This window comes from Symphalangus syndactylus, chromosome 7 (genome assembly GCF_028878055.3).
Source record: "Symphalangus syndactylus isolate Jambi chromosome 7, NHGRI_mSymSyn1-v2.1_pri, whole genome shotgun sequence".
Lineage (NCBI taxonomy): Eukaryota > Metazoa > Chordata > Mammalia > Primates > Hylobatidae > Symphalangus > Symphalangus syndactylus.
In genome coordinates, this window is record NC_072429.2 from 96,529,793 (window position 1) to 96,543,539 (window position 13,747).

General features: G+C 43.6%; 1 protein-coding gene and 1 pseudogene across 1 annotated transcript in view; one reads left to right on the top strand and one right to left on the bottom strand.

The window, feature by feature from the left end:
• Positions 1 to 7,979, top strand: part of LAPTM4B (lysosomal protein transmembrane 4 beta) — an 86,158-nt gene extending 78,179 nt beyond the window's left edge. Inside the window, 1 exon segment of the mRNA XM_055286854.1 lies at positions 6,777 to 7,979. Coding sequence (XP_055142829.1) covers positions 6,777 to 6,854 — 78 coding nt within the window. The 3' untranslated portion in view covers positions 6,855 to 7,979.
• Positions 7,980 to 8,380: 401 nt separating this feature from the next.
• Positions 8,381 to 9,272, bottom strand: LOC129486640 (transmembrane protein 69-like; annotated as a pseudogene).
• Between the last annotated feature and the right edge of the window lie 4,475 nt (positions 9,273 to 13,747).

Sequence of the window (13,747 nt, forward strand, 5' to 3'; positions counted from 1 at the left end):
CCCATCCTCCACTTTTTCACCCCAGCAGAAAGCACCCTTAACTCTTTCACTCATTTCTTCTGTACTTACCTTCATATTTAAAAGTAATAGTCTGCTTTGCTAGTTGCTGATGATCAATGTGAGATGCCTTTTGAATAGGATGTAACTCTCACTCTTCCCCCATTTTCTCCGCTGCTTTATCCTCCTTGTGTAGTTTCATCACGTTTTGCCTGCATCATCAGCTAGTGTTTACTTTGCCTTTGCGAATATATGAATATTGTTCAGTGCAGAGTTCTGTAGTGTACATTCCCTTTCTCATACAACTCTTGATTTTCCCGAACTAACTCTTGCTTTGTTTTTTTTTAGATCCTAAGATTTTGTTTTGTTTTGTTTTTTTACCTTTTACCTAGTCCCAGGCTTTTCTAAGTGGCTATCAGAGCTGTCAGTTTATTAATATTAACTATTAATATTAATAATACTATTTTCCAAAGGTTTGATTCTATAAGACACTTCGTCAGTTCTCTTTTTTTTTTTTTTTTTTTTTGAGAAGGAGTCTCGCTCTTTCACCCAGGCTGGAGTGCAGTGGCGCGATCTCGGCTCACTGCAGGCTCCGCCCCCCGGGGTTCACGCCATTCTCCTGCCTCAGCCTCCCGCGTAGCTGGGACTACAGGCGCCCGCCACCTCGCCCGGCTAATTTTTTTTTTTTGTATTTTTTTTTTAATAGAGACGAGGTTTCACCATGTTAGCCAGGATGGTCTCGATCTCCTGACCTCGTGATCCACCCGCCTCGGCCTCCCAAAGTGTTGGGATTACAGGCGTGAGCCACCGCGCCCGGCCCAACTTTATCAGTTCTCTTTCCTGAGACTTCTCCTCACCCCGTTCCAGGCCAGACAAGGGGCCACACAGTTGTCATCTGGGCACTGATTTACTTATAGCTTTACCTCACCCTTCTTAGGATGTAGGGGACCATGAACAGACTTATGGTGCAATTACCTTGTGCTTCATACTGCCCCCCACACCCAGTGTTAGACCTCAAAATCTCCAAGGATGGTTCTTTGAGGGTCTCATTGGAAGCTCTAGACACCCTCCCCAGGAAAATAAACACATAGATGGAAAATTTGGCCTGCAATTTCAGGGGACTGGTATATCCTTGCAGGCCATTTGTGGATCCCCAAGAACCCATGATCACAATCAGCATATCTTTTTTTTCCCTTTCTGTTCTCTTTTCCTTCCTTTTCCTTTTCCCCCTCCCCTCCCCTCCCCTCCCTTCCCCTCTCCTCCCCTCCCTTCCCCTCTCCTCCCTTCCCCTCCCCTCCCCTCCCCTCCCCTTCCCTTCAACAGGGTCTTGCTCTGTCACCCAGGTTGGAGTGCAGTGGTACGATCATGTTTCACTGCAGCCTCAACTCCTTGGGCTCAAACAGTCCTCTCACCTCAGCCTCCTAAGGCTAATTTTTGTATTTTTTGTAGAGACAGGGTCTTGCTATGTTATCCACACTGTTCTGGAACTCCTGAGCTCAAGCAATCCTCCTGCTTTGGCTTCCAAAAGTGTTGGAGTTACAGGTGTGAGCCACTGCACCAACACAATCATATCTTTTAACATTTTGTGATATATTTTTATGAATATCTGAAGACCCTTGTGTAATTTATACTTCGTATTTTAGGGGAATGTAATGCTAGCAACAGTAGAATTCTAAATAAGCCTTTAGTGACTTAACTAATATTACAGTAAAAGTTCAGTTCTAACCAAAATATCCATTTTTTTTTTTTTTTTTTGAGACAGAATTTCGCTCTTGTTGCCCAGGCTGGAGTGCAATGGCGCTATCTCAGCTCACCACAGCCGCTGCCTCCTGGGTTCAAGCAATCCTCCTGCGTCAGCCTCCCGAGTAGCTGGGATTACAGGCATGCGCCACCACGCCCAGCTAATTTTGTATTTTTAGTAGAAACAGGGTTTCTCCATGTTGGTCAGGCTGGTCTTGAACTCTCGACCTCAGGTGATCGCCCACTTCAGCCTCCCAAAGTACTGGAATTACAGGCGTGAGCCACCGTGTCCGGCCTAAATATTTTCTATTTTTACCAATAAATAGTTCTTCCCTCCTGAGCATTTTGTTATTTATTATTATTTGATGGAGTGCATTCGTTTTCCCAAAAATATTTTAAAATTTAAATAGAGATGGAGTCTTGCTATTTTGCCCAGGGTAGTCTGGAACTCATGGGTTCAAACATAGACCCACCTCACTCAACTTCCCAGACTGTTGGGATTATAGGCATGTGCTACTGTACCCAGCCAGTTTCCCCAAATTATTAATGTCTTCTAGATTTTTGCCTAGTTGGAATCACTTTTATTCTAGGATGTCAGATTTTGCAACCTTTGATTTATTTCTCCCCCCAGCTGTTCTATATGTTGATGTAGCTGAGAAGAATGAAGTTACCTCTGGTAACACTCTGAATCTTTGTTAAGTTGAATTGAAATGAATGATGAGTTTCTTTCCCACATGTTATGTAGGCTGTCACCTAGCATAAGAACTTCAATAGAAGAGACATTATATATAGATAGAGGGCAATCTTCCTAATGAACTTCTGAGGTCATTAGCAAGAGGGATTTTTCCTTTTGTGTGGAAGTGAGTTCCGCTGTCATCCAGCCATTCTGTAGCTGAACTCGTGTTAAAACCAACTCCAAGAAACTGAACTTAGATTAGAATTTGGTTGTATTAAGCATTGCTTGACCTAAAGCAGTCTGTGGTTGCAGTTTTAAACTCATGATTATGTTTATCTAGATGCTCCTTGAGTAGCTGCTGCTTGTCAGGAAGTGACTTCAGAAATAGGACGTGACCTATATTCTTAGTTCTGAGAGATTATTTTTGGTCATTCATTGTGAATGGTTAAGTTTTTAAAAACAAAAAGAGTGGTTTTAACTAACACCAGCTTCCACAAATGTCGAAATAATAGAGTTGTCGCCAGTTTTATTCTATGGCACCTTAATGGGCACATTCTGTGTTCACTGATCCTATGGTTATTTTCTCAGATTTTGTTATACTTGACCAATCCTTGTAGAAAAGAAAAATAGCAAGTGTTTGTAGTGAATATACTGCAGTAGAAACTGTGGCAATGCTTCCTTCACCAGCCCTTCCAATAATATCAGCATCACTTAGATACAAAGATGATGCTGCCCCTACAGGGATTTAAAACTAGTCCCATGTGGAGAACCTTTGAAAGTAGTCCAAAGGCATTATCTGGAGAATATTTTGCAATCAGTATTTAGTATGTGTTGAAGGAAAAGTGAAAACAAGGGAGTGTGTTAGAAACTTTAATGAAAGGAGAAATTCTTCTCGAAGCATCTTAAGCTTTGGATTAAGGGTCCAAGGCAATAGAATATTTGAAAGAAAAGACTATCAAGATACTAAAGTACTGGCTGGGCATGGTGGCCCACGCCTATAATCCCTGTACTTTGGGAGGCTGAGGCAGTTGGATCACCTGAGGGCAGAAGTTCTGGACTAGCCTGGCCAACGTGGCAAAACCCCATCTCTACTAAAACTAAAAATTAGCCGGGTGTGGTGGTGCATGTCTGTAATCCCAGCTACTTGGGAGGCTGAGGCAGGAGAATCACTTAAACCCAGGAGGCAGAGGTTGCACTCAGCTGAGATCGCGCCACTGCACTCCAGCCTGGGTGACAGAGCAAGACTCTGTCTCAAGAAAAAAACAAAAAAACCCAAATATTTAAAACATTGATTTAAAATGAAACTTTAAAATGAGTTTGAAGGTGAATAACAAATAGTGACAGACTGCCAAATGTAATGTGAAAGTTTTATTTTGACAAGAGGCAGATTTGCAGCACCATTTTTTTTTCAAGAATATTTTGTGTTAATCTTCTGTGAACATTTTGGAGATTTTGATTTGAATATTGTGTTTTGCTCAGGAAAAAAAATGGTGGGTGTGATAGCTGATTTTTACCTTTTAAGTAGCTCTACAGGTCGGGCACAGTGGCTCATGCCTGTAATCCCAACACTTTGGGAGGCTGAAGTAGGAGGATCACTTGAGGCCAGGAGTTTTACGCCAGCCTGGGCAACGTGGCAAGACCCCATCTCTATGTTTTAAACATTTAAGTAGCTCTACTGTGTTTTAGGATAGTTTATCTAAAGATAAGTATATGAATCAGTTAATTGTTTAATGCAGTAGTGGGGCATTGTGTTGAAGCTCAGTCATGCTAAAATTAGTATTTCTGGTGCTGGTCACAGCTGTTTCCACTTTTTATAAGTTGCTGTATCTAATGCACACACACATATGTGCGCTGGGGGCTCAGTCCTAAAGTCAAATATGCACACGCAGAGAAGACAGCTGTTGTTTTGTTTTAGAGAATACTTTTTTCTTCCTGCAGCTCAAGCTGACACTTTTGGAATTGCTAGTGGAGATGTTGTTGTTAGATACTGGCTAGAACTTGTGAAGGTCGACCATGAGGCTCTCTTCATGTGCTGACCTGTGCCTATCTTTCCAACTTCATCTATGCAACATTCTCCCTTCAGTGTTCACTGTAGCAAACACCTTGCAGTTCCCAGAAAGTGCCCTGTGGCCTGCTTCCCTCTTAACTCCCTACTGGAATGTCATCCTCTTTACTGCACGCCTGGTCATCCTACTGAGAGGCCTTCCTTGACTCCCCAGCCTAAATTGGTTGTCTTTGTCTGTACTTTCCTAACTTGTCTGCATCCACCCATTGCTCATGTTGAGTTTTACCTGTGTCTGCCTTCTGCTAGATTGCAGGCCCCTGAACAGACAGTGACATGTTTTCAGGTTCAAGTCGCTGTGAGTGAGTGCCCTGGACACCTAGGTGCTCAGTGGGTGCTGGTTTGTTGGACTTGGTTTCCTGCTGTGCTTCCTTGCCTCAGGCATGTGTTCTGTACTGAGTGTATCTTGCCTACTCCATTCCTTTTCCACGTGGGCAACGCTGAACATTTGCCCCAGAGTCTGTACCTTGAGTAATACCTGACATATAAAGTATTTAGCATATAGGCAAAGATCACTAACCTCTTTCAGGAACAAAGGCCGGGGAGCTGGCGGGCGCGACTCTGGCGCATTGCCTTTGCCTGTGTGTTGCTGGCCAGTTACCTGCTTCTTGCATCACAGCTGCAGAGTCCCATTTAGCTTGACGTGGGCTGGGCCTTGAGGATACTCCTCCTTCACCTCCTGACCCTGTTCAGCCAGGCCAGTAGGGGGCGCTGGAGGAGGAAAGCTGCCACCCCCGCTCCTCCACCCCGCTGCCCGCCGCCCCGGTTCCTGTGTTTCTGCAGTGTTGAGATCTTGTTGGCAGTGCTCCCCAGGGCCCATTGCGAGCGGAGACAGCGGCGGCAGCGCCTCTCAGGCGGTTTCTAGAGCGGGCGGCGGCTCCCGGGAACGGCTTCCTGCAGGTGATTCTGTGCACACTGGCCTCTACCTGGTTCAGCCGGAAGCTTCTCCACTGTCCAGTGGGCTTCAGCCACACCCTCCCCAGTCGTGTCTCAGCCCAGCCTTGGGGACCTCTGTTCTAGCTTGTTCCTTCCCTGAGTGCCATCCTTCAATCTTCGTATCCATTAGTGCTCTTTTTCCCCCATTAGTCAGTTCCCCGTTCCTCAGTCCCCTGTTAATAATTCTTCATTAAACTGTGTTCACATCACTGTGTGGCTTCTGTGTTCTGATTGGACCCTAGCCAGTACAGGTGCCCTCTTCCTAGGTGGCTAAAGGAACCGTACAGGCTTTTCGGGGGCCGGCCTAAATGGCACCTCCGTCACTCCGCAAACATCTGAGTTCCTGCTGTCAGATAGGCACTGGCCCACCCTCGGGGAAGTGAGACCTGGCTTCAGCCCCACAGGAGCTCCAAGACTAGGAGGAGAGAAGTAATGAAGTGTGTAGAGCTAGAAAGGAGGGGTGTGTGTGTGTGTGCGTGCAATGTGACAAAAACTTAACAAAATTTTAGTGTTGTTCTGGTAGGAGCTAAAGGGACAGATAAATGAAAATTAACAAAATTGATGAATACCACTTCAAGCATAAGTGATATCCCTGATAGAAAATCTAACCAAGTGTGGTTTTGTTTGTGAATAGTCTTTCCCTTTCCACAAATCACTTGAGGTGGGTGAGGTTTTATTTTGTCTTCTCTTCTCTGAACTCCTAAAGGGCAGGGACTGTTTTCTGTCTCAATTATCTTGTACTCACAATGACTATTACATACTAGATGCATAATAAATGTTAGTTTACTGAATGAAGGGTGATATAACTATTCTGTATTCCATTTTCTACTCCAAGAAAGCCGAAATCAGCCAGTGTATAGACTGCCAACTCTGAGGTATCCTTATTTCATAGACATGGAAACTGATGTTAAGTAACTTACCGAAGGCTATGCTGATAAAATGTGACTGACCCAGGCTTTGAATCCAGGCTGATACCAAAAGCTTGGCGTCTTCACAACACTTTGCAGTTCTCACCATGAGTGGTTACTGTAGTCAATCAAGTGCCTGCCCTATTTGTGCACACAGACACACTCACCTAGGGGTCTTTTTTCCTCTTCAGAGCCATTTCTTCTAGAGTCACCGACCTCTGGCCATCCAGGTACACATGGACAGGGTTAGAAAAACTCAGCGCTTGAGAGTCGCTTTCCATTTGCTGCTTTAAAGATTCAAAAAGTCTTTTAATGAAGTGTATCCACTTGCTAGAAAATTGAACTTGGTACAAGTTGTGGAACATGTTTAGTTGCATAAAAGTTCAGTAAAAGCTAAACCTCGGGGAACATATGTGCTCTTTAAACACTAACTCTTGCCGTCCCTCTTTCTTCTCAGGTGCTGCTACCCCCGTATGATGATGCCACTGTGAATAGTGCTGCCAAGGAGCCGCCGCCACCTTACGTGTCTGCCTAAGCCTTCAAGTGGGCGGAGCTGAGGGCAGCAGCTTGACTTTGCAGACATCTGAGCAATAGTTCTGTTATTTACTTTTGTGATGAGCTCTCTGAGCTTGTTTGTTGCTGAAATGCTACTTTTTAAAATTTAGATGTTAGATTGAAAACTGTAGTTTTCAACATATGCTTTGCTAGAACACTGTGATAGATTAACTGTAGAATTCTTCCTGTATGATTGGGGATATAACGGGCTTCACTAACCTTCCCTAGGCATTGAAACTTCCCCCAAATCTGATGGACCTAGAGTCAGAGAAGTCTGCTTTTGTACCTGCTGGGCCCCAAAGTTGGGCATTTTTCTCTCTGTTCCATCTCTTTTGAAAATGTAAAATAAAACCAAAAATAGATAACTTTTTCTTCAGCCATTCCAGCATAGAGAACAAAACCTTACGGAAACAGGAATGTCAATTGTGTAATCATTGTTCTAATTAGGTAAATAGAAGTCCTTATATATGTGTTACAAGAATTTCCCCCACAACATCCTTTATGACAAGTTCAATGACAGTTTGCGTTTGGTGGTAAAGGATTTTCTCCATGGCCTGAATTAAGACCATTAGAAAGCACCAGGCTGTGGTAGCAGTGACCATCTGCTGACTGTTCTTGTGGATCTTGTGTCCGGGGACATGGGGCGACGTGTCTCGTATGTGTTAGAGGGTGGAACGGATATGTTCGGCGCTGCATGGGATCTGGTGCCCCTCTTCTCTTGGATTCACATCCCCACCCAGGGCCCGCTTTTACTAAGTGTTCTGCCCTAGCTTGGTTCAAGGAGGTCATCCAACTGACTTTATCAAGTGGAATTGGGATATATTTGATATACTTTTGCCCAACAACATGGAAAAGGGTTTTCCTTTCCCTGCAAGCTACATCCTACTGCTTTGAACTTCCAAGTATGTCTAGTCACCTTTTAAAATGTAAACATTTTCAGAAAAATGAGGATTGCTTTCCTTGTATGCACTTTTTACCTTGACTACCTGAATTGCAAGGGATTTTTATATATTCCTATGTTCCAAAGTCAGCAACTCTCCTGTTGGTTCCTTACTGAATGTGCTATAAATTAAGTCTTTTGCAATTAAAATGAGGTTTGCCCACATCCAAGATGACCTTGTGACTTTGTCTGAGGACATTTCCCTACACATATGGCCAGGCAGATGCATCCAGTTCAGCCTAAGGAGTTGGCTTTTTTTTGGGGGAGGGGGTGGGGATTTTTAATCTTTTATTTTAATTTTCAAGATGGTTAAAATATTGAAATGTTTAAGTGGATAACTATATTATTCATAAAATGACTGAGTGAAAACTAATACACTATGAGATGAAAAGTACTTGTCAGGGATTTTCAAGCTTTTGCTCAAGTAATTACTATGAAATAACAATTTCTAGAAATGAAGAACAATCTGTGAAGTATAAATTACCATTGGTGTGGGGGGAAAAAGCCAAACAGAAGTAGAAAAAGGTGTAGCCGGCATACAAATGTTATCTACAGTGTATTTTTATATTTTTTATACTTGACCAGGTCTCTTATGTCCTTTTTCTGGAAAACTACTTTTAACTACCAAAGTGGTTATAAATGAAAAAGTGGCCAATAAAGTGACTACTATCCTCAGGGCTTTAAACCAGTTGGGATAATGTGGTAAGAGAAAAAGTTCAAGGTGTAAAGCCACCCCCATACCCATTATTACTGTGACTATGGCTTCACTAAATCTTACAGAAATAAGGAAGGCAAACCATGAAAAGAAAAGAGGAGAGCTGTCCTGCTAGCTAAATTAAGGTAGGCTGGTTTGGCTGGACTACCTTCTGGTAGAGCAAAACCCCATCTGATCCCACCCAAGAAAGATAGGAAACTGGCTCCATAAGCCAACTGAGTAAAAGCTAATATGGGAATATAAGTTTTTGTCATCAGCATGACCAGTGGTGGAGCAATGAAAGGGATTAGTCCTGCCAGAGTTACATATAATGCTGACTTTGGGCTGTCAGTTAGGTAAGTGATGGTGCTTGGTGGCCTGGCTGGAAGTGCTTGCTTCTGCTGCTTTTTAAAGCTGCAGGGGGATGTATGATAGCACTGTGTCTTGCTCATATACACTGGAAATGAGGAAAGCCAAGGCCTTAGAAATGGGGAAAAGTTCTGCTGGAGAGACATCTTGAGAGAAAGTGTATCTGTTCTGCTGGTTCTTAGTCCCACTGGGAAAGAGTACTTCAGCATCTTTGAAGATGCTTGAGAAAACTTCTGGATGAAGCGAAGCATACTGGCTCCTATTGAAAGTCTTTTTCAGGAAGATGCCAGGCAGTTCTGATTAACATATTGTTACAGCTAAGCAGGGGGCACTGAATCAGGGTCATGTTTCCTTGGTGCCTCCCATCCCAACCTGCACCTGTGGCGACTTAGACTTGCCAGCATTGCACGGAGAGTAGGAGTAGGCTTTATGGCTTGTTTTACACACAGTGTTTTTAATATCCCAGTCCTGATAAAATCAGCATCTTAGGCCAAGAGGAATGGGGGACAAACAGACTCGAGCTTCCAACATTCCTAACCATGCATTCAGCTGTTTTTGCATATGGTTGCTTTATGTCCATCGTGTACTTTTAATAAGCAGTTAAGATTTTTGCTACATTCCAAGGGAGATTAAAATAGGAAGGAAGGGGGATTTTTATCCCAAAGAATCATCTATTTCTTTTGGTGTATCTCATTGGCATTCTTTATAAACTCTACCTAAGTAATTCTGTTTCTTGAAGCTTTATGTGTAGAAGATTGACATAAAGTTAGACACATGGGTTACTAGAAATGGAGAGGGCACCAGGGGCAGTTGCTCATGCCTATAATCCCAGCACCTTGGAAGAAGGGGAGACAGGAGGATTGCTGGAGCTCAGAAGTTAGAGAGCAGCCTGGGCAACATAGTAAGACTTCATCTCTGTGCAAAATTTAAAAATTAGCTGGGCACGATGGCATGTTCCTGTAGTCCCAGCTACTCAGGAGGCTGAGATGGGAGGATAACTTGAGCCCAGGAGGTTGAGGCTGCAGTGAACTGTGGCCATGATCATGCTGCTTGCACTTCAGCCTGAAGGACAGACTGAGACATTGTCTTGAAACAAAAAGAATGGAAAAGCCCTATCAGATAGTTTCATGATTCCTGGGGAAGGGACATAGGAAATCACAGTTAATTGCATGTTGTTCCCCATGATTTTATAGCTCTTTGCCTAATCATTTTTGCAGTATGAAAAGTGATACATGGTCAGGCCAGGCACAGTGGCTCATGCCTATAATCCCAACACTTTGGGAGGCCAAAGTGGGTGGATCATCTGAGGTCAGGTGTTCGAGACCAGCCTAGCTGGCCAGCATGGGAAAACCCCATTTCTACTAAAGACAGAAAAATTATCTGGGCATGGTGGTGCACACCTGTAATCTCAGCTACTTGGGAGGCTGAGGCAGGAGAATAATTTGAGCCCAGGAGGTGGAGATTGCAGTGAGCTGAGATTGCACCACTGCACTCCAGCCTGGGCAACAGAGCCAGACTCCATCTCAGGGGAAAAAAAAAAATGATGCATGGTCAAATGGAAGGAAGTGCTGATTTTGAGTCACATAGGGTTCTTGGAGAGAAAACAAGACTGCTGATCTTGTTCATGCAGCACTCAAATAGCACCATAGACTGAGATATCCCTTCATTCTTAGAGATCCCATATAGTGTTGGTAATGCTGGCTTTTCCTGACTTGTTGCATAACTCAGGCTAAGGTCAAGAGCTGCCTCCATATTTACAAAAACTCTGCAGAGTAAGAAATTGTTCCCTTCTTGTCTCCACTATGGGAAGGTTGTGATGTTGGATTAAAATTACCCAGCAGAGCACATCACGTGCCTTAGCAGTTCACTGTATCTTTTTGTCTCATTGCTAATCCAAATAAATGCCTCACTTTTCAATGTATTTCAAATCCATTTTGATATCTAGCCTCTTTCTCCTATTTTGTTGTCCACAGAGAAACAAGCAGTTATTCCTGCAATTTTTCAAGTCTGTTTGCTGGGGTAGAAGGAAGAGGAAAACATACACACCCTTTGACTTAAATTGTAGTCTGTCCATCCTAGAAACAGCTTCCGTTGAACAAGCTAGTCAGATTTCCAGGATACCAAGTTATGTAAAAGAGGCTTAAGGCCAATAGTCCCTCTCCTTCCTGCACCCTCTTCCTACATGAATACTACATGCGGCAGCTCCTCCAGAGTCTGATATCCTTGTTCCTGCCCCCTTCCTTTCATCCTCAAGAATGCAAGAGATGGCCAGGTGCGGTGGCTCACACCTGTAATCTCAGCACTTTAGGAGGTCGAGGTGGGCGAATCATTTGAGGTCAGGAATTTGAGACCAGCCTGGCCAACATGGTGAAACCTGTCTCTACTAAAAATAGAAAAATTAGCTGGGCGTGGTGGCATGCACCTGCAATCCCAGCTACTCGGGAGGCTGAGGCATGAGAATCACTTGAGCCAGGGAGGCCGAGGTTGCAGTGAGCCAAGATTGCACCACTTCACTCCAGCCTGGGCTCGAAAAAATAGAAAGGAAAGGAAAGGAGGGAGGGAGGGAAATAAACTTCCCCTACTCTGAGCCTTTTTGTCCCCTCCCCGTTTTTTATGAGAGAGAGGAGGAGGGGGATGGGGAGGGGGAGAGGGAGGAGGAAAGAAGAAAAGAGAGGAGAGGAAGAAAAGAAAGGGAGGAAGGGAGAGAGGGAGGGAGGAAGAAAGAAATTTCTCCTACTCCAAGCCTTTCCACCCCCTCCCTATTTTTTACTCTAGCCCTAAACATATTTGTGTAGTTTGACTGCTTAACCAAACCACATCTCATTCCATTTGTCTTTCCTCTACCCTCAGTTCATTAACCAACAATACTGATTACTAATGATCTCAATAGACCATCTGTATAAACTGTAACCATTAAAGTTTTCTCCATAGACGGATGTATTGTATTTGAAAGTATTCATCATTTGAGGAAAATCTTGCTGTGCGAAGTGAGCATTTTTTTGTGACAGAGGAAAACTAATGAGACTATAAAAACATGTACTTTCCCTCTTTGTTTTTTAGAGATGTGTTTAGGTTTTGCAGCCAGTCTGGAAACTGACTTAAGTATCGTTAAACTGCATTGGTGCTGGTCATGTGGGCAGTCTGGGGTTCTGGAGGGGATAGGGCAGGTATCTTTGCCAAGGTGTTGAAAGAGCAACTCACGCAAAAGAACTGCCAGCAGGAAGTGCAGGCCAAGGCTCCCCCTTCAGACCTACCAAACGCCAAAAATAGTGCCCATGGCCCATATAAAAGGGGCTTTTGGCAGCTCAGATACATGTTTTAAAAGCGAAGGAAAAAGGCATTACAAGGATGTCTCCACACCCATGGAATCACGTAAAGTGTTTCTGCACACTGGCCAAGTCTTCTGCTAAATGGCTCATAGTGTGTGGAAACCAGCCAGATCTGCAACCTTCTGCCCAGAAGGCCATGGAGGCCTTCTGCTAACTAGAGTACCAAGACAGCAGGCGAGAAGCTGTCGGTTGGCCAACCCAGAAAAAGTTAGTCTTAGCACCATATACCCATCTATGTGACCCTTACCAGCAAGAGCAGCTGCTGCTGTAGAATGAAGAATTTGGCTTAAAACAGTAGAACAGACTCAAGTTTTGTTTTATTCCACCTAAAACTTAGATATGCTTTAAAAAAAAAAAAAAAAAGCAACAACAAAAAAGTTTATTTAAACAACAAGATGCTTGGCTTGAAGGGAAAACGAAAACTAGGATTCTTTTTTTAGAGTAATTTATCCCTACTGAAAGACAGATTGCCCTACATATAACAGCTACATACAAGAAAGTTATAAAATTGTCATTGGTTTTACAATTAAAATTCTCCAGCTGAACAAGGTATGCAAGGATTTTTATGTTTTTGTTGTTTAAACAAGAGCAAAGTAACTTGCAGGAATATAAAGAGTTGAATGAACATGCCACAATGGAGAAAGGGTATTTTCACAGAAACAATATTTTTCCCCATCCCATTTCCACTTGATGTCAATCAAAAGATACCGGCTGTTTAGTTTTTAAAAAACGCAACAGGTGGGGCGCAGTGTCTCATGCCCGTAATCCCCGCACTTTGGGAGGTGGGTGGATCACTTGAGCTCAGGAGTTCGAGACTAGCTTAGGCAACATGACGAAACCTTGTCTCTACAGAAAGTACAAAAAAATTTAGCCGGTTATGGTGGGCAGCCTCTAGTCCCAGCTACTCAGGAGCCTGAGCTGGGAGAATTGCTTGAGCCTTGGAGGTGGAGGTTGCAGTGAGCTAAGATTGTGCCATTGCACTCCAGCCTGGGTGACAGAGTGAGACTGTCTCAAAAAGAAAAAAATGAACATGCTTGTGCACATGTAGCAATTACTTCATGTACAGTAAAGGAATGGGGAAGGGGGAAATGAAGGAATAGAGAAACCTATACCGTAGTAGTCAGGATGTGGTGGAACCACATTGCAGTTTCCTAATTGGGAATATAATCTTGGTCTCTAAGAACAGAGTTCTGGAGTAAAGAAGCAGGTTCCCTTTCCAGTAGACACCTCCTGTCTGCTGCTGCAACACATCAATTGTATCTTCATTCTCCTTTTCCAACTGTGCACGTGTGTCTGTTTCATTGGTGCCTATCAAATTGGAGTCTGATCTGCCTCCTTGACAAACCCTGTCCTCCTGTCCTTCACAATAGGCTTCCATTAGTTTACTAAGGTGTATGCTTCTTTCCTTTTTGTTTTCTGTTTTTTGGAGTGTTTTTTTTTTTTTTTTTTTTGAGACAGATTCTCTATCACCCAGGATGGAGTGCAGTGGCACGATCTCAGCTCATTGCAACCTCCACCTCCCAGGTTTAGGCGATTCTCGT